Here is a 25380-nt window from a genome sequence, read left to right on the forward strand (position 1 = left end):
TAAAAATCCATGTGCTGTTTCTCCCCCCAAAAAATATTTTTAGTAAATAGTGTTTTGCCAGTCCTTTAGGTCAAGCATCCTTAATTTGTGAGTCTGATCCGTCAAGCCAAACACAACCCACCAGTCCTGTACAGGCCCAGGGCTGTTGGAGAAACAGAACAATTATTTAGTCCAAAATAGATAAACATGCACTCACTAACACCCAGTTCCAGGACAAGGTTTTCAGAAGGCAATGTCAAGTTGACAGAGGGGAAAAAATATTTAGCCACCTAACGCAGAAAAGGCGCTGTGCTACATATGTCTCATTGCTACTTGTACTTCAAAAGTACAACAGGTAAGAGGATGGCTGAAGATTGCAGTCAGGGACTTGCAGTAGAATGCTAAGCCTACTGATTAATATAGGCTATGCGTTTAATGTCAAGGTCTCAGAGTGAAGCATAAGTCAATCAATGGGACTTTCTTCCAGGTAAACATGGTGGAGATCTGCAGAACTATAAACACACACGAGTTGTGTCATATGAATCTATTATAATTAAGATGAAGGAAGTACTGCAAAAAAACCCATTAAAACTCACTTGTCACCTTTACACTGTTAATTTTGATTACTACCTGCAATTTGATCTTCAGTGAACTTTGACGGTGAACTCCTTTTCCTGTTTAAGGGCATAACTGAATGGGGTCAGATGTGTTCTGAGTTCACTGGTTATGCTCCCTCTGCTGACTCCGCAGCAGCACAGCAAAACAGCAATGGATAGGAAGAAAGTCAGGAAGAAACGGTGCAAAACAGGAGCATAGCAGTTGACCAGACTTAAACAACAACAACGGCACAAGGCAGACTATGCATACATAATGGTCCATGCTAGCTGGGTGGAACTGAAAGGAGTATGCAATGCCCTGTTTTCCAAGCTGATTTTAAATACATACATACAGTACATGCATTCTATATTCTGACCAAATGACAATTACATGATATTTACATTACTATAACATGGTATTAACTTTACTATATGAATTTTGAGTCTATGAAGATAGTAAATATATTTGCAGCATGCTATTGGCGTGCTGTGGGTAAGGGTAGATATGTGCATAGGCTGTCTGCTACTAGCACTGCAAAATGGAAACTAGCACAGTACTGGCCTGCAGCTAGCACAGATGTGAAGCGGAAAGCCAGACTCAGCCTCTCTCCCAAGGCTATCCCTTATGTCACCATGGCCTTCCTGGTGCTGATCAAATGGTTAAAAAAAACCCAACAGTTTGTATGTCATTGTCATAATAAAAATCAACATAAAACCATATACCCTTCCTTATTATTTTCTCTCTCTTTTTGCGTAGTTGTATCTCTAGGAATTTCCTTTTTTGTAACTTTTCCTTTACTGGTTTTGTAAAAACAAGTATTAAATCAGGATGTTGTGTCTGCTTCTTTGTAACAGGTCTAGGGACAACATTCTGTAGAGTATTTTCATCTGTTTGTAGGGAGGAAATGTCTAGAATGCAGTGCAGCAAGCCATTCAGGTTAACAGAGAGAAAGCATGGTTTATAGGGTAATTTGTGAACAGGGATTGAGCGGGGTGGGGGGGAGATGTTGGTACCATGGTGATCTCTTAGGCATGATTCTTTTATTTATTTAAAGTATTTATAAATCACCCTTTTCCCAGGCTAATTCACAACAAATGAATTAGATCGGGCTAATTCACAACAAATATATAGAGGTCACAATGCAAACTGTTGTGAAGGGGAAAGTGTGTCTTTCCCCCCTCCTAAAGCTCCTTGTGAGAGAACTTTAAAAGTTTGTGGCCAATATGCCCTGATCCTAATCCTACTATTCAGGACACTAGAAATTCTATGTAAACTATAATATTAGAAACAACACTGGGGATGAAAGCTGACAACTCATCCAAGCAAATGTCAAATATCTTCACTAGGTTTTTGTGTATGTGTGCAAATATTAGTTGTTCCTATAGAACACTTTTAACTGCTTCTCTGTTACAATGCTCATCCCTATAAACCGCTAAGAATTTTGTTGTTTACTATGTATCTGTTTTTCTTCATTCTTCACTTATTTAACAACATTTACATACCGCCTGAATGTAGGAAAATTGATTGTAAGCTGTTTATAAAACCTCTAAGTGGTTTGTGGCAATTTTAGGGTGTGTGCTCATCTTAAACTGTCTCTGTACATTCAGTGACCGAATACTTTTGCAAGACAATTTCTTTTACCCTTTGGCAGTTGGAGGGGGGACAGACCCTTCAGATTATTAGAAACCAGGACTGCAATTTCAGGAGCCAGTATTATTATTATTATTATTATTATTGTTTATTTAACTTCTAATCCTGCATGGAGCCAAATAATTGTTTAAAAATATTGGGTGGCATCTAATTTTTAGAGAACCAGGTGCCTGAAACATTTCCAGAGAAATTAGTTTTTCACACCCATTATCTATATCTCCAGTTAAGTCTCCATTTCTACATTGTGTTAATCATTTGTTACATTTTATCTAGCCAGTTATTAGTTTTGATGTTCCTTCATCTATTTCCATATAGGCTTTTGGATGATTAGCAAGCATAATAACTGTTGCTTTAGTGCATTGCTGAATAAAGCCTGCAGTGTTTTTAAAGAACAAGGTGTTCCTTTTTATATTGATATAATGCTGTGCTCAGTAAATTACTTGCAGTAATTTCTAGTCATATAATTGCTGCAGGCACCTAGATGATCCCATTATGATACAGTCCAAGTTCCAAGTATATTATGCATTTTAAATAAATACACATTCTAACTTTATTTCTAGATAATTTCCAGATTTTTTTTCTGATATGCGTCTGTATTATTCACACCCTAGTTCATTTACACCATTGCAGCTACCTGCTGCGCCATAATGCCGTCATGTTTAATGACACCGGACTGCTTGACTAGCTGAACTCATTTCTAGTTCATTGCATTTTCTGGCACAAGGAGGCTGCAAACCTTTGGCCATAATTTTGGTATCGGACAGAATTTTCTCACTGAATACTTGAAACTTGGCCAAAAGGATGTGGTGGTCCAGATTGCTTTCCATCCATCATCACAGAGAATTGTTTGTTTCTCAGATTGTGGTCTGAGAATGTTAAACCTATAGCTTAAAGTCCCAGGCAACAATTAATTTTAGACAGTAGCTATATTTTGAACTGATTGAGGTCTGGGGGGGGGGCAGCAGCAATGGTTCTACCCACCAACGTGCTCCCAGTGAAGTAGAGTTGCAGGAAAAGAAGGGCTCTTGAACTGATTCCTCCTTTGTGTGATTAAGCAGTTTAGAAATGCTTGTGAGTGAGTGAGTGAGTGAATGTCTTACCTTAAGATTCCATAAATGTCCTACTTCAAGCAAACACCTGACCACAATGGCAAATCTCTGTGACATTTGGACAAGCTTTCTTGCATCAATATGGGACTCTTGCAGTGGCTGAGAAGAAAAGTGTGGTTGTGATGGAGCAGCAGATGATGGATCCCAACATGGATGGCTTCTGGGATGCATTAAATCAAACAGTAGTGCTTTGATGTTTGTGGATAAGGTGGCAGCGCAGCTCACAGGCTTCCATCCCCATCTTCCCACAAAGTTAAACTGACTTTATTTCATGGCTTTTCCTCAAAGAGTTTTGTGAAGATATTGAAAATTCTCAGCTAAAGAAGTCCGCTTCACAGAACTACATAATTTCTAGGCTCTTAAGAGATGGGCTAAAGAAGTCCGCTTCACAGAACTACATAATTTCTAGGCTCTTAAGAGATGGGGAGTGGCTGTAAAATCGCTTGAAGTTACTACTTTGCAAGGAATCCTTTCACCCCTCCTGCTTCTTTGAGCTCCTACTCCAGTTTTGCTTTAGAATGTTCTAGAATTAGTCAAGCTATCTTTGCTGAACAAAAGTACCACCAGTCAAAACCTTTGACTCAAAAACATAACCTCTACCAGGCATAGGCAAACTCGGCCCTCCGGATGTTTTGAGACTACAGTTCCCATCATCCCTGACCACTGGTCCTGTTAGCTAGGGATGATGGGAGTTGTAGTCCCAAAACATATGGAGGGCCAAGTTTACCTGACCTATACGTTCAGTACTTTTACCCAAATAAAGTGTGTTGTAATCGCTTTTTAAAAGCAAAACAACAGTATTTTTCCAACTTTCTCCTAGACATGTTTACTCAGAAGAAAATCCCATTGGTTTCAGGGGAGTTTATTTCCAAAGTCGTATGCTTAGGATTGCAAACTTAAAGGCATGCCCAGACTCACCCAGGTCACAGAGGACATCTGCTGCCTTAGCAGTGGCACCAGCTACTGTGAAATGTTTGCATATGTCACAGAGGAAGTTAAAAGTTGACACAAGCCTCTCCTCCTTATTCTTATAACGTTATACATGATAAAATATTGCTGTCTTTCTCGCCAAAAGCTGCTTAGAAAAAGGCATAGTGGTGTTAGCTGGTTCAAAGTAAACAGAGTCAGACAGGTTTTTATTACATAAAGGTGTAAAGTCCACACATGCCAACAGGTCCCAAGTTCAAATGAAATACCCAAGCTAAGTAAGCCTCTCTTTTTCTTTACTTTTTTTACTCTTTTTTTACAAGATTAGTTCTAATCTTGGGTATTTTGTGGTTCTAATTCAGCGTTCCCCAAGCTGGTGCCCTCCAGATGGGCTCCAACTCGCCTCATCCCTAGACATTATCCATGATAGCTGGGGCTAGTATGGATAGGTTGTTCGATTTAAGCAGTAGCCTATATGGGAGGGGAAAACTACCACCACAACCCCAGGGAGCATAGGACCCGACTCCTAGGGGTTGAGGTCCCTTTGCCCCCCCCCATAAAATATTTGAGGGGGCGGGCCCGATGTTGATGGGCATTGCCATTCAGTTGGTATGTGTGATCGATTATGTGAGGTGGGGCTTGCCTGGGTCCCCTGATACTTTATTCAAGTTGGCACCCCTGCCAGGGAGGTTTGCCTGGGGTCTTCATATTTTTAGGTGCCAGGCAAAAACGTTGCTCTTCAACTAGGCTGATTAATATTCTGCAACCTTTTGAATGTGTCTGTGGGGAGTGGGGTGTGATTGTTTTGTTGTTTTGGTTTAATTATTTACTTGTGTTTTATCTTGCATTTTATTCTGTAAACCGCCCAGAGATCTTTTGATGAAGGGATGTATATACATTTAATAATGATAATGGTGTTACAGTGGTAAAGTGTGTATGTTCAGAAAACCATCTAGGTGGTCTCAGCCTGTACCCTTTTCAATGTTATATATTTATTCTGGACTACGTTGCAGACTTCTTGTAAGCGTTCCTGAGAAGAAGTACTTAAGCTGCCATTCTAACCCCACTGATGTGGAAGTAAGCCCCAATGAATTCAGTAGGACTTATGTCTAAGTAGAGATGGTAAGGATTGTGTGGTAAATGTGCTTGAAATGCACACATATCTAGTGTGGGGAACTGTTGAGCCTCCTGATGTATCTGAATTGCAATACAGTCATACCTCGGGTTGTGAACACTGCGGGTTGTACGTTTTCGGATTGCGGACCGCGTCGAACCCGGAAGTACCGGAATGGGTTACTTCCAGGTTTCGGTGCTTGTACATGCGCAGACACACAAAATGATGTCATGCGCAGAAGTGCAGAATCACATCACGCATGTGCGCAGACGCGGCGCTGCAGGTTGCGAATGCTGTGGGTTGCGAACGTGCCTCCCGCACGGATCATGTTCTCAACCTGAGGTATGACTGTAGTTCAGAAGCTTCCAGGGGACTAAAGTTTCTCCACACCTTCACTATATAAATGCTTGCTTTTAAGTAGGACGCAGTGTAACCATTTCCTTTTGCAATGCCCTGATTATTTTATTTCATTTTATTTTATTTTATTTTATTTATTTTTCATCAAGGTTTGGTATTGTTCCAGATTTACTGTGTCAATCTGGAGATTCTTTGGCTAGGTGGCTAGAAAAAAATATGTGTCTTTTCTCATGCCAGTAGTGAAACATATGAGGCAGCCTTATACTGAGTCTGAGTATTTGCTCATCTAGCTCAGCATGGTATTCTGTGATGAGCTGCCTCATCACTGTCTCAGGCAGGCAGGGGAAGGGGGATTTCCAGCCCTGCTACCAGAGGGAAAAAAGAGATTATACAGCAGATAAATTGAAACCATCCAAGTCAGAATAAAAACCAGAGATAATAAAAATAAGTTCTCCTAACCAGTCCTATTTTGAGGCATGGACTTTTTGCAAAAGTACATTTTGTTTTTAAAGAACGGCAATATATCACTCAGATACTCACATTTTATCCAATGGAATGATGCAGCAAGTTTCCCTCAGGGTTTCTATGCCTCTTACTTTTTGAGCTTGCGAAAACCGAAGTTGTGTTTTGGCCTTGCTATGTTCTCTGTTTTTGGTTAGCTGTGGATTGGTAATTTTCAGGGCACAAATGTTGGCTGGGATCCAAAGAACAACTGCTTATTATGTCCCATGTATGCTTTTGACTCGTTTCTTAAACAGTGCTCCCTTATCCAAGCTGCGTGGTAAACATGCATTTGCAAATGTAGGTTGTTTCAAAAGCCATTACACATCTGGCATGGTCATCTGTTGTTTCTGTGTGTGTGCGCGCGCACGTGCGCGTGCCAAAGTATCTCTCTTTGGAACATGGACTTTCTATTTTGATTTCATCTATTTATCTGTTAGGGGTGGGGAAGAAATTTAATTATATTTGCATTTAAAAGGGAACCTAATTAATCCACACTTTCTGAAGCAATATGCAAACTGAAAAACAGCCATCCTTTGAAATTTGCATGTCTTCTAAAACTTTCATTGCTAGGCCGTATAGCTGCTATTAAGATGAATGTATTGCCAAAAATGTTGTTTTTGTTTCAAACATTACAAATTGTAGACAAAACGGAGTGCTTCCGGAAGTGGCAGAAAGACATCTCTAAATTTATCTGGCAGGGCAAAAAGCCCAGAATTAAGTTTAAGATATTAACGGATGCGAAAGAAAGAGGGGGCTTTGCCCTGCCAGATTTAAAGTTATATTATGAAGCCGCAGCTTTCTGCTGGCTAAAAGACTGGCTACTTCTGGAAGACACGGATGTACTGGATTTGGAAGGTTTTAATAATGCATTTGGATGGCATGCATATCTTTGGTATGATAAGGTTAAGATTAACAAGGCCTTTAAGAACCATATTGTCAGGAAAGCAGTGTTTAACGTCTGGACAAAATACAAAGACTTACTGGAAAATAAAACTCCGAGGTGGCTGTCACCCCTGGAGGCAAAGGCCCGAAAAAGACCCAATATGGAGGCCAACTGGCCAAAATATTGGGAAATATTAGAAAGAGACGGAGACAATTGGAAATTGCAGAGTTTAGAGAAAATGAAAGATAAAGTGCGAGACTGGTTACACTACGCTCAGATTAAAGAAGTGTTTAAGAATGACAAAAAGTTAGGATTCCAGGTGGAGAAATCGAAATTGGAAACAGAATTGTTAGAACCTAAGAACAAAGTACTTTCAAAAATGTATAACTTGCTGTTGAAATGGAACACACAAGACGAAATGGTTAAATCGGCTATGATAAAGTGGGCTCAGGATATTGGGCATAACATCATGTTTGAGGATTGGGAAAGGTTGTGGACCACCGGGCTGAACTTCACTGCATGTAATGCTCTGAAGGAAAATGTAATGAAAATGATATACAGATGGTACATGACCCCAGTTAAACTGGCTAAAATATACCATTCGTCTGATAATAAATGTTGGAAATGTAAGGAAAATGAAGGAACATTCTTTCACCTCTGGTGGACTTGCCCTAAAGTGAAGGCCTTCTGGGAAATGATATATAATGAGCTGAAAAAGGTGTTTAAGTATACCTTTACCAAGAAACCAGAGGCCTTCCTTCTGGGCATTGTCGGCCAGAATGTGTTAAAGAAGGACAGAACATTTTTTATGTATGCAACAACGGCAGCAAGGATATTGATCGCCAAGAACTGGAAAACTCAAGATCTACCCACACTGGAAGAATGGCAGATGCAGCTGATGGACTATATGCAACTAGCTGAGATGACTGGCAGAATTCGAGACCTGGGAGAGGAGAAGGTTGAAGAAGATTGGAAAAAATTTAAGATTTACTTACAAAAGTATTGTAATTTGGTTGAATGTTAACAAGGATGCCAGAGTAGAAATAACTGTCTACCATCAAACAATATTTGAGTTAAACCTAAATTATTGGATTTAAGATTGTAAACAAAATGATAATTTGCTTGGAAATAATTTTATAACGATACAAGTGGAAGCGGGAGGCGTGAGGGAGTCCACAGTAGTAATGAAAAGATGTTATAAAAATAATGTGGTTTGTTAAATATGCATATGTATTTAAAAAAACCTTAATAAAAATTTATATATAAAAAAAATGAAATTTGCATGTCTTCAAATTTTGCAATGCAGATCGCCTACCAAGTAACGTCAACAAAAGCGCATATGCTAGAGTAAAGTATGTGTCAAAATCTATATATTACTGAAAATAATATCAAGCGGGTTGAACTAAATGATCCTCAGGGTCCCTTCCAACTCTATGATTCTATTATTCTAACGTACTATATTAGAGGAAATTGCTTTGCAGAAATGTGTATGTCAGGCAAACCTGCATAGCAATATGTGTATATTAGTAGAAATTCACTGATGAATTTTCATGAGTATTTATGATATGCAAATGCAGAGACCTGGACTTTAAAACTGAAAACATTAGAAGCTGAAATTGATATATCCATCCATCCCTACTTTCTGTGCATCCATTTTGCTCATCTTCTTTTTACTACTACTGTTTCCCCACTACATTGATTTTATGTTGGCCATGTTTAATTAAGGAACTATATTCATGTAGTCCCGCCCCCAAAAAATCTCTCATTCATCTCTCTTTTGTTTCAGGGTTTACAATGGTTGATACCGAAATGCCGTTTTGGCCCATGAACTTTGGAATTAGCCCAGTGGACTTCTCTGGGATGGATGAACACTCGCATTCCTTTGATATAAAGCCTTTCACTACAGTTGATTTTTCAAGCCTTTCTTCACAACATTATGAGGACCTTCCTCCTCTCACAAGAACTGACCAGATGACTGTTGACTATAAATACGACTTGAAGTTTCAAGAATGCCAAAGTATGTCAGATTTCAAATGTTTTGTTGTTTTTAGCCATTGGGAAGGGTTTATGGATCTTTCATTTACAACAGTGTATCTGAAACATAAAGCTCTCCCCTTTTGTTTAAACCAAACATAGTATATAGTCTATTTACATTTTTATATAAATGTATATAACTAGGGTGTCTTTATTCTGATCAGGCCTACAACCCTGTATGTTTACCTCAGTTGAAACCACTGTTTGAATGAGATATCCAGATATCCAGTTCTGGTTTAGAGGCCAACTATGATTTGTGCCAATTAAATATTTTCCAGGTTGCATGTCACAGTAAACTATGATTACTGCAGCTATACTTTGCTGTAACATCTAGGCTGTACAAATTGTCGGCCAAGATGTTTACGATCGGAGTAGAGAGGAGAAGACAGAGGAAGAAATGGGTGTGTGAGTCTGAGGGCGAAACCATGATTTGGTTATGACACCTGACCTGGCCAGTGGTTTGTCCAAGGCACGTCACTGAGTTAATGACTGAAATGATATTTGACCCACACATTCCCAGTTCATAGTTCAGGCTGTTGACCTAATACCTTCTCAATAGCCCTTTGCTAGATGTGGCTGGTTCATAGGTACATTAAAATTATTGATTGCTAATTGTAACTAGATAGATCTGTTGCCTATGCTATGCTAACAAACATTTCAAGATTACAGTTAATTCCCCTTTAAAACTCTTTCTCTTGTTCAGATGAAATCAAGATGGAGCCTCCTTCTCCACCATACTTCTCAGAAAAAGTGCAGATGTACAATAAACCTCATGAAGAGACCTCCAATTCTCTAATGGCTATTGAATGCAGGGTTTGTGGAGACAAAGCATCTGGATTCCATTACGGAGTGCATGCATGTGAAGGCTGCAAGGTAGGCAGTCTTCAGTAAAATTTGTCCCTTTTAAAACGTTTTCTATCATTTCAAAACATTTATTCCTTTGCCATGATCTGAAGTGCGAGATCACACAGCTGCTGATGACTGAACAGGACATGGAACTTTCTCATGTTTTATTTGTTCTAAGGTGATTTCTAAGCTGATTTCAACTAGAAATGCCTTCCATTTCTAGTTGAAATGGAAGCTGAATCGTAATATTCTAAGGAGACAAAATGCATCTTCAGGTAGGAGTTCAACAGAAATAGGAGAGTGTCTCTCATACAGTCAAGGGCCACCAAATTAAAAGAAATCACACTTCTCACAAGACGTCCAAAACTGTTCAAGGTATAACTTTTTTTTTTTTTTTGGTCATACATAGTCTTTCAAATTACAGAAATGCATTTCTTTAAAACAGCGCGGTAAATATTTTTTTAAAAATAGGTATACATAACTTAACCCAACTTGTTTCTCCAAATTACTATTTAGGATATTATTTTTGCAAAGTTACAATCAATAAAATAAACAATTGTTACACCTAAAGTCAATATTTTTCTACTATCCTACATGTAACAAGTTCGTAACTTGTAGTTGTGTTAATCATAGCTACCTCCAAGCCTGCATGCTTGTGATGGTAATCAGTGCTTTAAAAAAAAATGTTTAGGGGTACTATCATTTTCCTACTCATATTGAAATACTGCCCCTCAATGAGGCCAAACTTAGATTCAGAAAATGTTTAGGGGTAGGCATACCCCTGCATCCCCCCAGAATAAAAAACACTGGTGGAAACATCCATTGAAACTAAGACAACCTTATTTTAAGTAAATATATTATATAAAATACTGCACTCTTCTGTTTGAACTTCTGACCAATGGGTTGTTGTTTGTAATGTGAATAATTTACCCTTACGTATTGTGGCACAGGTATCTCCGGAATAAAAGGATAGATGTTCATTTTTACAGATAAGGCGGGAAGCAATGGAAGACTCCTTATAACTAATATTTTCTCCCCATTCCTTCATGCCCATTGAAGGGTTTCTTTCGCAGAACAATCCGGCTAAAGTTAATCTATGATCGGTGTGATCTCAACTGTCGCATTCATAAGAAAAGCAGAAATAAATGTCAGTACTGCAGATTCCAGAAATGCCTTGCAGTTGGAATGTCCCATAATGGTGAGAATATTGCTTTCATCGTCTTCTTCTTCTTCTTCTTCTTCTTCTTCTTCTTCTTCTTCTTCTTCTTCTTCCAGTAGTTTGGCATTATGACATATTTTGATGTATAAACAAGTTGTGTCACCTGCAGTTTCCAAACCATCTTCAGAGGCAGCCCCATGTAAAACACATTGTAGTAATCTAACCTCGAGGTTGCCAGAACATAGACAGCAGAAGTTAGGTTATCCCTGTCCAGATAGGGGTGTAGCTGGGCCCACAGCTGAAGCTGATGAAAGGCACTCCACACACCATTGAAGACATTTGAGCCTCAAGCAACAGTAATGAATCCCGAAGTACCCACAAGCTACGTGTACAAACTTGGGTGTATGGCTGAAAATAAAGAGAGCCCAAGGGCCACTCACACAGGCGAATAGTTTCTATGTGACCCCACAGATAGAGCTTTGAGTAGAGAAGAGTATGATGTGAAGTGTTGCTCCTAGGATACACTCCCACTGTGGTTACTGGAGCACTGTTTGAAACCCAGCAATCACAAAAACTGAAGCAGGACCATTAAGTGCTACTTCACACAGCAGCCCAAGCACAAAGTTCCTTCCAGAAAGAAGAAGAAACATGCTCACCGAGCCAAACAGCTGGTTGAGATCTGCATTTGTCAGCGATATGCTGTTATTTATGTGCCGTGCCTGTTGTACACAAGCAATATTTATCATTCTTTAAGTTCCCATCACTACTGCTGTTTTCTGTTGTTATTGCATCATGGTATCTCAGGCATACATTTAGAAAGAAGCTGTATCCTTCTGTTTCCAATCTAATACATGGAATATAGAGGTTACTAAAAAAAATGGACAGCACAGGTAAAAAATATATATACGACATGAGCAGTGGGCTAGATGTCATCAGTGCCTCAAATTCTATCACATATAGCTGTAAATTTGAGTATGGAAGTCTGTGGGGGGAAATTGATTTAGGGAGTTGTAGAAAAGTGGTGGGTAGGAAAGGACTTGAGCATCTTCTCTGCCTCCACCCCCACTATTATGTGTTGAAAATCTTCCATTCCCACAGTGGGCAACATGTGGTCTTCCAGATGCTGCTGAACTACAAGTCTCATCATCCCTGACCATTGGCCTAGTTAGCTAAAGTTGATGGGCGTTGGAGACTGACAACATCTGGAAAGATGGTGGTCTTCTACTCCCACCCTTAATGACCACAGTTTTAGATAGCTTAGTCTTTATTGTTGTGTGAGGTCCAAGCCAAGACTTAGTGTGCTGACGCAGGACAGTTTAAAATACATCCTCTCTGTCCTTTAAGGTTATCTTTATAAATTCATGTGAAAATACCTAACATCAGGATCCTTGAGAGAAGAAATTATAATGAAGATTCTGGAGATTTTCCTTGGCAAAGCCAGATGAAAACAGGAATAGAATGTCATAACATAAAGACTTATGTAATTCAAAGAGAAAAGGATTGCAGGCATGACTGGGAAAATATAGTCAGTGTGGTTTCTGTTATTCTCATAATAAAATGCAGTTTGCTGACGCCAAAAGGAAATGTTAATTTGGTATGCTAATACCAACAAACAAATTGTAATGATAAATATTCTCTCAAATATGATTTTGTGTTTTGTTTTTTTAAGGACAAAAACCTTCGCAAATATTTTTGTAGAACTTCTTAGACTTCCACTCTTGTTAAGAAAAGCTTTTAAAAGATAAGACCATATTACAGTGACTCCGGTTGAAACCTATGCTTCGTACTAGGAATCAGAATGAAAAATGTAGCAATTCTTTAAAAGATTTGGCAGTAGTTTTATATCTCCGTTTCCTTGGTATGATCCACCAATTCTTGCAGCTGTCTTATAGCTCCCTGTCTTTCAGTGTGGACTGGAGATCTAGGCTGTTTCTTCATCATTGTGAGTGGGAACTAGGTGCTGATGTTTCCCTTGAATATAGGATAAGCTTTCTGCATCATCCAGAGTATTGTCATTGTCATTGTTCTACCATCTGGTGAAGTTTAGTCTGATGCCTGCCCTCCTTCTGCTGTCTACACCCATTGAACCAAAGGAGACAGACATGTAGCTGCTGAATTCACAGCTCACCACAACTGCCAACACAAGCCCATCCTGATCGGTATATTGACTGTCAGGATAGACTAGAGCTTAAGGCTGGTAGTCAGCAGTTCAAAAGCATACCAGCGTGAGTAGATAAATAGGTACCGCTGTGGCGGGAAAGTAAACAGAGTTTCCATGCGCTCTGGTTTCTGTCACAGTGTCCCGTTCTGCCAGAAGTGGTTTTGTCATGCTGGCCACATGACCTGGAAAAGCTGTCTATGGACAAATGCCAGGTCCTTCAGCCTGAAAGCAGAGATGAGCACCGCACCCCATAGTCGAATTCGACTGGATCTAACTGCCCAGGGGTCCTTTACCTTTAACTAGTCAGCTAACTATTAATCAGGGCAGACCCACTGACAACAGGGGCCATTTCTAACTTAGGTCAATTATTTTTAACGAGTCTACTCTTAATAAACATTAGTTGACTACAACCCATGGCGTATAATATTACTCCAGACAAAGCTAGCTGTTAAGCAAGTCATGTGGCTGCTGTGAGGATCTGCAACCCTGTTTCAAGTTACCCCTTCTCCACTCCCCTGTAGTGGCCCACTTTGCATGGAGAGATCACTCCAATGATCCTGTTCCTCCTCCTTCTCTCTAGCCAGCGGAGAAAACAAACCACAATCCCTGGTTTAGTGTTATGTCCGAGCCAGGGATTGTGGTTTGTTTCACTCCCAGCAGGCTGTGACCGGAAAGCCAAGAGCAAACCTTGGCTCAGCATGGTAGTTTATTATCAGTACAAGAAACTGTGATCTCTTGTTTGTATATAACAGCGATTATGATGTGTTTCCCTTATTTGCTAGAGGGCAAGAACAAAGCGGGAGCCTTCTGTGCATTCATAGTAAACTTTTAAGTACTATTACTGTGACATGCAAACACTGTCGTACAACTTACTTATCCTTGTCCCCAAACCAGAACTTTAGCTGTGGCTGTCAAAGGACAAGAAGAAACACAGTATAATAATACTGGAGTAAGTTTTATGTTACATGAAAAGGGAAAGTACAGTACTTGTAATACCAAATGCCACCCTCACTGATAAATACGCCTCCCATTTCATGCTAGCTAGTTATCCAACAGATTAACTTTCTCCTCACATGCTTCCCATTTATTGTATGTTTTTGCTAGGAAGAGCAAACACTGTGTAAATTGTTTGTGACTTCATTATTCGGAGTTACAAGGATACTGATAAATGTGCTACCTCTGATTTTCAGTGCGAGATCTCACCACAGCATCACACATAGTTAGCAAAATGATAAAATCATAAAAGATCACAGTTTCCTACATTTGTATGGATTAACGCAGGCTTCCTCAGCCTCGGCCCTCCAGTTGTTTTTGGCCTACAACTCCCATGATCCCTAGCTAGCAGGACCAGTAGTCAGGGATGATGGAAATTGTAGTCGCAAAACTTCTGGAGGGTCGAGGTTGAGGAAGCCTGGATTAACATATCAATTCCACTGGGTGTTCAGAAATAGCATAACATTGAAACTACTAGTTATTGACTAAAATAAATGATATTAATGAGTATTTATAAACAACAGGAAAGTTCTAACAAATTTTCAACTCAGCTGTGCCAAAACTCTTATTCATATTCCTAACGAACCTGAATATATTGTTGAATACAACAACATAATTTTAACCTGACCATATTTTTCCATACAAGAACTTGACATTTTAGGGTGATAGCCTGATTGTCTGGATTTTCCATCAGCTATCACATCCTGTCCATCATCTACAGTTGCTTTCTATGACTTGAGAAGGGAAGCCATATGACACAATGCAACTTAAGCTGACCTCCACCACTTGAGGTTTATAGCACTTACCTAGGAAATTCTCAGATTGTTAAAGGTGTAATGCGCTTTACTGTGAATTTATTGCAGGCAAACACAGCAGGGCAGCTTAGGAACACAGGGATTGTCAGTTGCCTGCTCTATTAAGGGCTATAAAGCCTAAGTACATGGAAATGTGTCGTAGAAATGAAGACTGTAAATAATACCGTCGCCACTTTTAGGAAGGGAAGCACACAGCTCTTCAAGATACATAGAATACATACAGCTGAAACTGCAAAACATTCCAAAGTAGCCCCACATTGATAATTCCTCACTGTTTCCGGAGCACTAAGACCTCCTTGCAATGGTGGTGCTTCAATGGGAGAAGAGCCGACTTTGCAGGATAAATTGAGGCAGAGGTGCTCAGTGTTTGGAGTGCTGGGCGCTCTGTGGGCGCTCTGCAGCACTACATTGAGAGACATTTCAGCCAGAATATTAGAGGTCTTTGTGACCACAAAAACCCTATTGGGTCCAGACATAGCCAACAGACCATGGGTTAGCCACCCCTAGTCTATAGGCTAAGGGCTACATTTTGGTTTCCTATGTCTTTTAATCCAACACTTTGATCACAGACATAATACATGTACAAATTCACCCAGCAAGAAGAAAATCAACCTGTTTGGATGCTGAGATTTTCCACATGCAGGCTTTGGGGTAATGTATGAGGTTTGAGGATACGCAGGAAACCATTTCTCCCAGCGGCAAAGCGTCAGGCAGCTTGACAATGATTTCTCACTGGCAACTGTTGTTGGCAACTGATGAAATGTATAGGCTGTCTGTGCAGGAGAAAAAAGATACTGCATGCTGGAGTCCAAAGCAAATATCAGTAGGCCATTTATTCAAAGGTTTCTATTGGAAGAAATTGTAGGAGGGGATATTTTCAGAAAGAATTCTAAATTTACACTATACTGAGAGAGCCTCTGCTCCCTGTGGATCTGCTAGGCCCCATTCAGTTCTGATGGTGGTGTGAAGAATTGATCCCAAAAATACCCAGACTGAAATGGCTGGAGATCCAGGAGGTGCTCCTTCTTGGGAACGGGGCTCACTGAAAACCAACTATGATGGAAATAAGTCAGTGTCCACCCCCAGTGACAAGCACTGAAGCAAGCTGCTGATCAAAGTTTTCCTTGTGTTTGGGGCCATCGGAGACTCTTTCCAGGTGTGAGGAAAATGCTGCTTCTGACCCAGCAACATGATGTAACCAAGGGTGTGTTGAGTGCTCACATACTAAAAATAAATATATAAATAAAAATGGCCCTTGGAAACTGTGCAAAGTTGCTGTGCAGTGTAAAGGGAGATAATGGTGGACACCTCATTTATCAAATGTCTAATCTAGCATACTCCCACAGCCTGACCACAATTCGTCCTCCCACTTTCCTCTCCTTTATTTCAAGAGACTGATGTATTGATGTTTGACAGCTCTGATGAAGGCCAGCCTAATCATGAGGCGCTGGCAATACCAGTCACCTGGCCACCCAACTGCCGAATGCATATGCCCTTGAAATGAATTGGAGCCTCTCTATTCAGGCTTCTAGTCGAATGAACAAAATACCTCTAAATTTTCCTTATAACCACAACACTTGTTGCAAGCTTGTGATCTCAGGTTGCCAAGCCCAGGAACTGGTCTATGAAGCCTATCACGGCCTGCACATTTTATGGGTTTATCAATATGTTTCCATACTTTTTAATGCACTTTCCTCATTTTTTATTTGAAAAGCTGTAGAAGGAGACTTTGCCTATACAAATAGCATTTGCAAAGAGTTTCACAATTGCATGTTAGCTGCGCTTCATTCCTGTTGTAACATTTTCCTTTCCCTGCTCTCCTTTCTTCAGCTATCCGGTTTGGGCGAATGCCACAGGCTGAGAAGGAGAAGCTCTTGGCGGAGATTTCAAGTGATATCGACCAGCTAAATCCTGAGTCTGCTGACCTGCGGGCCCTTGCCAAGCTCCTGTATGATTCATACATAAAGTCCTTCCCGCTAACCAAAGCCAAGGCGAGGGCGATCTTGACAGGAAAAGCAACAGACAAATCGGTTAGTTCTCTCTGCTTCCTATTCTCTTTTTCGGGCAAATGATTTACCATACTAACGGATCAGTATTTTATGTTAGTTTGTTTTTAAAGCCTCCTGCATTTGGCAATTACATCTTTCAAGCTAGGAAACACAGGAAATGTTTTTAGATAGGATAAGTAAACATTATTTGAATAACCTAATAAAATATTTGAATGCAGTACAAGAATGCGAAGGTCAGCATAACCTTTTTGGACTTGCTGAGCCCCACTTCTTCCTGTTCCGTCACCCTGTTTTCCATAGGTTATCTCCCACATTAATCCAGCAGGGCTATCCAGTAGAGAAGATGCTGTAATACTTATTTCAAACATCCTGAGCATCGTATGCTGCCTATGCAGACCAGGTCCCTAAAGATTCTTTCCTAGGCAGATGTCGCTTCTGGCCTTCCTTCCTTGTGATTCATGCTGGTACTGCCGCCAGACTTTTGCAGAGTGTAACACTTTATACTAAAATCCAACATTTATTCTTTCTTCGAATTGTGCACCTTGAGTCAGCTCATGTATTTCTTTTTCCTCACAAGAGAGGTTTTATTTTACTGAGAAAAATCTTTAAAAGGACTGCTCCATTTGTGATCTGAGGCACTGTGTTTGTTCCAGTGGGGTACTCAAGGCTCCGGCCTGCAACAGGCTTCACTCTTGTCTCGACTTAAAAGAAGAGCACAGGCATTTCTACCTCTGGAGCTTCACCCATCATTAAAATTATCCTCTCATGGAGCTCTTGTTATTTCTCACTGCAAGTGCTTTGTAAAACTGCAGGTGCCAAGCACTGTCTTAAAACTAGATGCATCTTCCCCCTTCTCTCTCTCACACACACATTTTCTAAGATAATACTCACTGCTCTGCATAGGTGCAGTGTCTAAAAAAGGCACAGGCAAACTTGGACCTCCAGATGTTTTGGGACTACAACTCCCATCATCCCTAACCACTGGTCCTGTTAGCTAGGGATGATGGGAGTTGTAGTCCCAAAACATCTGGAGGGCCGAGTTTGCCTATGCCTGGTCTAAAATCAAAGGAAGTATATTGCTTAAGGAACATTCACCCCAACCAAGCTTTGGATTTATGCAAGTATAACCAATACAATCAATGACGCAATTAAAACTCGTGATTAATTGATTTAAGATGTACTTAATTGGCTTGCAGCTCGGTATAGGAAAGCCCTTGCTGGCAAGAAAACTCTTCTTGAGCAATATTCAAAGTACTTTTACCACAAAAAACTGCAGTATTAAGACAAATGGCTTGGGTTTCATCAGGTTTCAAAAACTATTTTCTTTGGGCAGTCATAGTTGTATCTTTAGGAATTATGATTGAGGCTTGGATTTGTGAAAATATAAATCAGGAGGCTTAGTTTGGTCAGAATCGAGTACAGTCATTCCTTGGTTTTTGAACAGAATGTGTTCTGAATGTCCATTCGACCTCCGAAACGCTTGGAAACCAAGGCATGGCTTCCGATTGGCTGCAGGAGTGTCCTGCAGCCAATTGGAAGCCGCACCGGACGTTCGGCTTCCGAGGCAAAGTTCACAAACAGGAACACCTACTTCCAGGTATGCGACGTTCGAGTTCGATTTGTTCATGAACTAAGCTGTTCAAAAACCAAGGTATGACTGTACAGTGGTACCTAAGGTTACATAAGCTTCAGGTTACATACGCTTCAGGTTACAGACTCCACTAACCCCGAAATAGTGCTTCAGGTTAAGAACTTTGCTTCAGGATGAGAACAGAAATCGTGCTCCGGCAGCACGGCAGCAGCAGGAGGCCCCATTAGCTAAAGTGGTCCTTCTGGTTAAGAACAGTTTCAGGTTAAGTACGGACCTCCGGAATGAATTAAATACTTAACCCGAGGTACCACTGTATACACTTCCAGAGTAAACACTAAATACGTTACCACCATAGCTGCTAGAAGGCTGTGAAAATTTGTGTTCTGGGCTTTTTAGACCCACATACTATCTGAAACGAAAGAGATGCATTGGTTGCCAAGTGTTTATATTTTTCAGCTTTCCTACCCCACTATACAGAGTGTGAGTTAAACTACAGACCCCTTTATTTAAGCACAAACCACCTGCAGAGGGAAAAACCATTAAAGAAAGAATGAATTTTAGCAGGCCAATCCAAGCCTGCAGCCAACAGGTTGACAACCTGCCAACAGAAAACAGTTGGCCTACTCCCTTGCCCTGGCCACACCCAAAATGCGAGTAAGGAGGCCTTCCTGCATTGCCACCACCCAGGACCCTGTAACTCCAGGTAGATGATACTGATTCACCTCGAAAGCAATCCCAATTTTGTCCCTGCATCCCATAGTCTGAAGCAGCAAAGCTCTGTGCCCACCAATGAACCTAAAAGCTGCTGACTGTTTCCCTTTTGAACATTCCTGCCACAAAAAGGTGAGGAAACTTGTTTTCATCACACTTTTACTCATTACCAAAAAACAAGCAATACAGATTTTTTTTTGTAGTGCCTTGCGATACCTCCCTGTTCTGCATGGGTGTTGCTGTTTGGCTATACAAGCAGTGGTACTAACAAACTGACCAACAAACAGAAATATGATTCTGAAGCCAATGTAAAGTATTAAATGATTCTAAGTAGGCAATGGGAAGGATTAAGGAAATCAGAATCAAAGCACATAACGAAACATTTTTTGTATATAACCTCTATTGCTGTGTGTGACTTTGCTGTATTATAAAACATGGCAGCATTACAATCCACATTATGACACCATAAAACTATTTTAGGCTTATATAGAATATTGTGGATTTCATTGCCCTCCTCCTTTGTTTTACAGAGTCAGTTATGTTAATTTATGCACAGAATTGGCCCTAAACATGTTTGATCATGCCATTACATTTTATTGTGCTGTTGTGTTTTGGACAACAGCAGACATTGCAGACTCCTTTGCAACTTTGGAGTATTCAGATGTAAGGGATTGTAAATCAGTATGAGTGGCAGGTGTTTCTTATCTAGATTGCATCTGAATTGCATCTGATTCTTTAGATAGGGTTGGCACAATCCAAACAAAGTTAAGCACTTTCTATGTACCATGGAATAGGGACGGGGGAGAAATTCTGTTTGGTTCACATTTTAATATACCTACAATTTACATACATTTAATTTGAGCACCTTCAGCTTTACATGCTTGGTAAAACAACAACCACCCCAGGCATCCAGGAAAAATTTTGGGTTTAGGCTTGATCCCTGGAACATAAGACCTTTGTAAGTTGATGGCTTAGAGTACCTAATTCACACTTCCAGAAGGCATGTTGTACACAAATGATTTGTACAAAAAAGTGGGCATTGGTGGAAATTGTACATCAAAATGTATGCATTAGTGAAAATAACATAAGAAAGTGAAATTCATTGCAAAAGCATATATATTGGGCAAAAATAAGTATATTGTGAGAAATGCACACTAAAATGCTAAAGATTTTTTTTGTTGGGCCTTTTTTAAACAAAATAATAATAAACTGATACATATATGTAGCACACCGAATTTAAGACTGGGAAAATGACAAACGTGAGAGAACCCCAAACTCCGCTTATTTGTACCTCTGAATCAATGGGAGAATTAGCATGAGATTAAATCTTCCTGGTTGAAATCGTTGGGATTTATTGATGCCTAACAGTGACTGCATTCTGCCCTTGCATAGCAATTCAATCTATGCCCCATATAATCTGATTGTGGCAGACACCAGACCAGGAGCAATAGCACCTGGGGGCAAAGCCCTTCTGGAGCTCGTTACTGCGCCCCCCCCCCCAACATCAATACTGGCTACTCCCATGGGTACTCGGCATTACATCAAAGGAGCATCACAGTTAGTGATGCATACCTTGAATATTAGTTGATACTCTCCTTTCTTCCCCATCTTAAAAAATTATTTATTTTCAGCTCAGAAAACCTTTCCACACTGTTCCTAAGGAAATAGTTTGACAACTGGAGCCCAAGTACAATAGTCAGTTTTGAAGAACTGTTGTTACATCCCTAATAGCCCTACGGTAGTTATTTTTGCAAGATTTGCAAAAGCTTTCAGGGTTTAGTTTGCCCAAGTGATCTAGTGTTTGGTGAGCCAAGGTGAGCTAGTTAATTTGGACCATGTAAGTGACTTTGTGGTGTTTGAACATCATGCTAATGCACTGCTCATGCAATTTATATGGGGTTGCTCATGTGATCTTGTTTGTCTCTGAACATTGAAGAACCTGCCACCAGGGTAGAATTTACCAGCATAAAACTATAAATGAAAAGACAACCCCCTGTAAAATGGTCTTTCTCAAGCACACTTTAAAAGCACTATAGTAAGAATAAATGCGCTCATTCAGTAAATAATGAGTAAAACTTTTATTATTATTTGTACTGTAATGGACTTTGTGTTCTGAAAACGTCAAAATGTTTACCATGGACACAATTTAAAGTTATGTTCCTCGTTTTAATTGTGCCCACATCTGCGTCACATGTAAATGATTGGTAATGCTCTAGTAGTTTGTGCAGTCTAAAATTACTAAGTAACCAGCCTTTCTCTGGAATGTACTGCTCTCACTGGCTATGGCAAAATAAACTTGCAAGTTACAGAGTCCATTTCAGCCTCTCCAATTTGCACCAGTTTGCATCTTCCTGCCCCACCAGCACACCAGCACTGCATGTTTCCTTACTGAATTGAAACATTCATTTAACTTTTTCTTGGCTATTGTGAAATATATTTCTTCCATGCTGCTTAGAACAGAGCATCTTATTTAAAAGGTTGCTAACATTTATATCTATATCTTCATCCAAATAACAGAGCAGTGAATAGGAACAGATGTCATTAATGATACGTTGCTTGAGTTTGCTGGAATAGCAACTCAACTTGCTGTCTATAAATGAGAATAATTGTGAATAAGAAAGCCTTGGTTTTTAAATAGTTACTTGTTAGTCCAGTTTAATTAATGTGCTGTGGGTATTGCAGCTGTGCCTTCCCTTTACCATTTGTAACTGTAAGCCCAGTATATTATAATGGAACAAATGAGTTCTACATATCCATGTTCTTTATTTGATTATCACAAACATAATGTAAAATAGCCATATTTGATCAGATACCACAGAATGTACCTGGCTTAACCTCAGGGACAATAATTTTTCAGCGGTGGTTGAAATACTACAATTATTCTTAAAGAATGTATTCAGAATACTGTAATTACATTGTACTGCAGTGTTCAGTAAGTCTATGGAAACCCAGATTAAATGTTCCCCATGCCTAATGTTTCAAACATATCAATACTTCAGAATACTAAATTCCTCTGTGCATTTAGGATCAGTGGTTTAGGGTGCAACCCTGTACAGAAGATCCACAAGCTATAGGGGCTGTATGAATTTGTGAAAGACCCCCAACATCAGCAGAATATTCAATATACTGCTGGCATGATGGATAAGAATAAGTCTTGGAAGTGCTTTAGAGAACTGAAGGGGATATTTAGAAAATCAATGAGATGTCTCTGCTTGCAGAATCTTCATACTTCCCAGGGTATAGGGGAAATTTATTTCCAGGGAACTGAAATTTAAAAATGTTCCGTAACCAAGGAAATGAGGTATAGTATTTCTCAGATCCAAAAATGAAATATATAAATATCAGTGTAACTGTTCTACAAAAAGTCCCTGGCCATTGGGACTGCTGAGGGCTGTCATCCAACAACATCTGAGGAGCAATATGTTGGCTATATGTGATGCACATTTTAAGTACATTTAGGACAGTTATGTACTGCGTAACTGATCACATTTATCCTCAGTTATCTAAAATGAAATTATTTCTGTAACCTTGCAATTGTTGCATTTGGGTTGAAATGAACTATTTTGAGGTAGCTGTCATACATTTTCAACTGAGATAATTGGGTCCAGTCTCATCCGTAGTAGTTTCCTAGCTGTTGTTGCTAGACTATGACACCACTGTGAATTTGCAGTTTCTATGCTTTGTAATGTGTGTTTCTAGGGAAACCACTTGATGTACGGCAATTTAAATCCTGGCTTTAAAGAGTGTTAGTTTCTTAATGATCATTCTGGATTCTTGTAAAAAGATTATTTTTTCAGGCTAAAGTAAAAAAAATTAAAATCAACGAAAATAATGTGTTTCGAAAATGATTTAAAAAAACCAATGTTCTTAGTCTGTTTACTTCTTTTTTTCAAATTGAAGTTTACCTTAAAGGAAGCTGTGACTTTGTTTAGGGGAACAAAAATCAATTTGTTTGCATGGAGCAATTTGTAAAGCAGCCTACTTCCAAAAACCTAGTTTCTTTGCAAGCATGGGAAAATGTCATGGCCTGATTTGCTCACTTGCAGATGGTTTAAGCATCCTAACCCTCTTTGCTTTCATTGCTCTCTGAGGCTTTTGACTCCTAAAATTACTCCCCTAAGTATGCCAGTGGAATACATACTCATTCCCTGTCAACTTCTTTCTCTTCTTGAACCATGATTCATCCTTCCTAATTTCCGTGTGTCTAGTTTCAGTAGCACAGTGTGCTTTATGTAGGAAGGAAGCCTGACAGCCAGCTGTGTTTTCCTTTTTCAGCCATTTGTCATTTATGACATGAATTCCTTAAAGATGGGAGAAGACCAGATCAAGTGCAAACATCTGACCCCCATGCAAGAGCAGAATAAAGAGGTTGCCATCCGTATCTTCCAGCGCTGCCAGTTCCGTTCCGTCGAGGCTGTTCAAGAGATCACAGAATTTGCCAAAAACATTCCAGGTTTTGTAAATCTAGACCTGAACGACCAAGTAACTCTCCTGAAATATGGGGTTCATGAGATCATCTACACACTCCTTGCCTCCATGATGAATAAAGATGGTGTTCTCATTTCCAATGGTCAAGGGTTCATGACTCGGGAGTTCCTGAAGAGCCTCCGGAAACCCTTTTGTGACTTTATGGAGCCCAAGTTTGAATTCGCTGTCAAATTCAACGCACTGGAATTAGACGACAGTGACCTGGCAATATTTATAGCTGTCATCATTCTTAGTGGAGGTAAGTGTGACACAACCATAGTTATCCTTGGGCTGGAGTGAACCTTGAGCCACCATGCATATCTCAGCACACTAGCTGTATAGTTTGCCCTGCAAAAGGCCTGATCCCTTACCTGTTTCTGCAGGACAGGAAATGGCAGCTGGGTTTACTGAGTCTTGGTAAGCTGCAATATAAAGTGCATGAGCTGCCTTGAGAGCTTCATGGTTAACTCTGAAACTATTTGATAGGTAGGCTCTTGCCTTTGAAGGTCCAGTTCACACTATGGTCACTTCCACACCGTACGTTGAAAGCACATGGCTGCCCCCAAAGTGTCCTGGGAACTTGAGTCTGTTAACGATGCTGGGAGCAGTAGTTCTCTGAGGGTCCAATTACAGTTCTCAGGATTCTTTGTGGGTAGCTGTGTACTTCAAATGTGCTTGGAATGTATGCAGTTAAATTGACCTGCATATTCCTTTGATTTCAAACAGAGGCCACTGGAAGCAAAACAGCCCTCTAAACCCTATGGCACACATGATGCAATTGCTGGCATGATATGTGTTGATGTGGGTAATGGGAAGGAGTGATCCACCAGGTACTGCAGTCTCACTTGGAGCTATCTTCCATTACCACTCCTACTTTGATCACTGTGCTTAATATGAAAGGGTGGGGAAATAAATGAAGGCCAATAAAGCATCTGCCTTTATGAAAGATGAAATTGTCCTTCCTGAGAGGTTAAAAGTATCTTCCAAGATTTCTAGGGATTTCTGTCAGCAGCTGTATGCAGCTACTGCCCCATGTGGCCCCATGTTGCCCATATGCCTAAGCATCTTGGTATCCTCAGGCCTTGTACTGACTGCCTAGCAAAGCTGGCCGTTGGACAGGAAGTAGTATAAGAGGTCTTCCTGTCCAAGTTAACCCTTGCTTGAGCAACAAGTATTCCTGAGCTCTGTCATGTTTCTGTATCCTTTGGCTGCCCTTCAGCCCTGACACCAAGCTGGTCCTCAATCCTGCCTCCTGGTTCATTCTAACTACAGTACTGTACTGGTTCATTCCATTGCACCTGGTTTACCTCAGATTGTTGCACATGGCCCTCACCTTGACAGCCTCATCACAAAATATAGCATAGGAAGCTACCATATACACCAGGCAAAACTATATGCTCGTTTGTTGCCTCCTCTGGCAATAATTCTCCAGGGCCTCTGGCAGAAGCCATTTCATATCACCTGTTACTCATCC

At 40.1% G+C, this 25380-nt stretch overlaps 1 protein-coding gene across 3 annotated transcripts in view; it reads left to right on the top strand.

Annotated features, from left to right (window-relative positions):
• PPARG (peroxisome proliferator activated receptor gamma) overlaps positions 1-25380 on the top strand; it is a 62657-nt gene that overhangs the window by 30519 nt on the left and 6758 nt on the right. For all 3 annotated transcript variants that reach the window (XM_081901220.1, XM_081901222.1, XM_081901221.1), the window contains 5 exons: positions 8907-9137; positions 9858-10027; positions 11060-11198; positions 16959-17158; positions 23715-24165. In XM_081901220.1, coding sequence (XP_081757346.1) covers positions 8915-9137; positions 9858-10027; positions 11060-11198; positions 16959-17158; positions 23715-24165 — 1183 coding nt within the window. In that variant the 5' untranslated portion in view covers positions 8907-8914. The remainder of the gene's footprint in view (positions 1-8906; positions 9138-9857; positions 10028-11059; positions 11199-16958; positions 17159-23714; positions 24166-25380) is intronic.

Source organism: Podarcis melisellensis (assembly GCF_964234715.1).
Source record: "Podarcis melisellensis genome assembly, chromosome: 2".
NCBI classification, from domain to species: Eukaryota; Metazoa; Chordata; class Lepidosauria; order Squamata; family Lacertidae; genus Podarcis; species Podarcis melisellensis.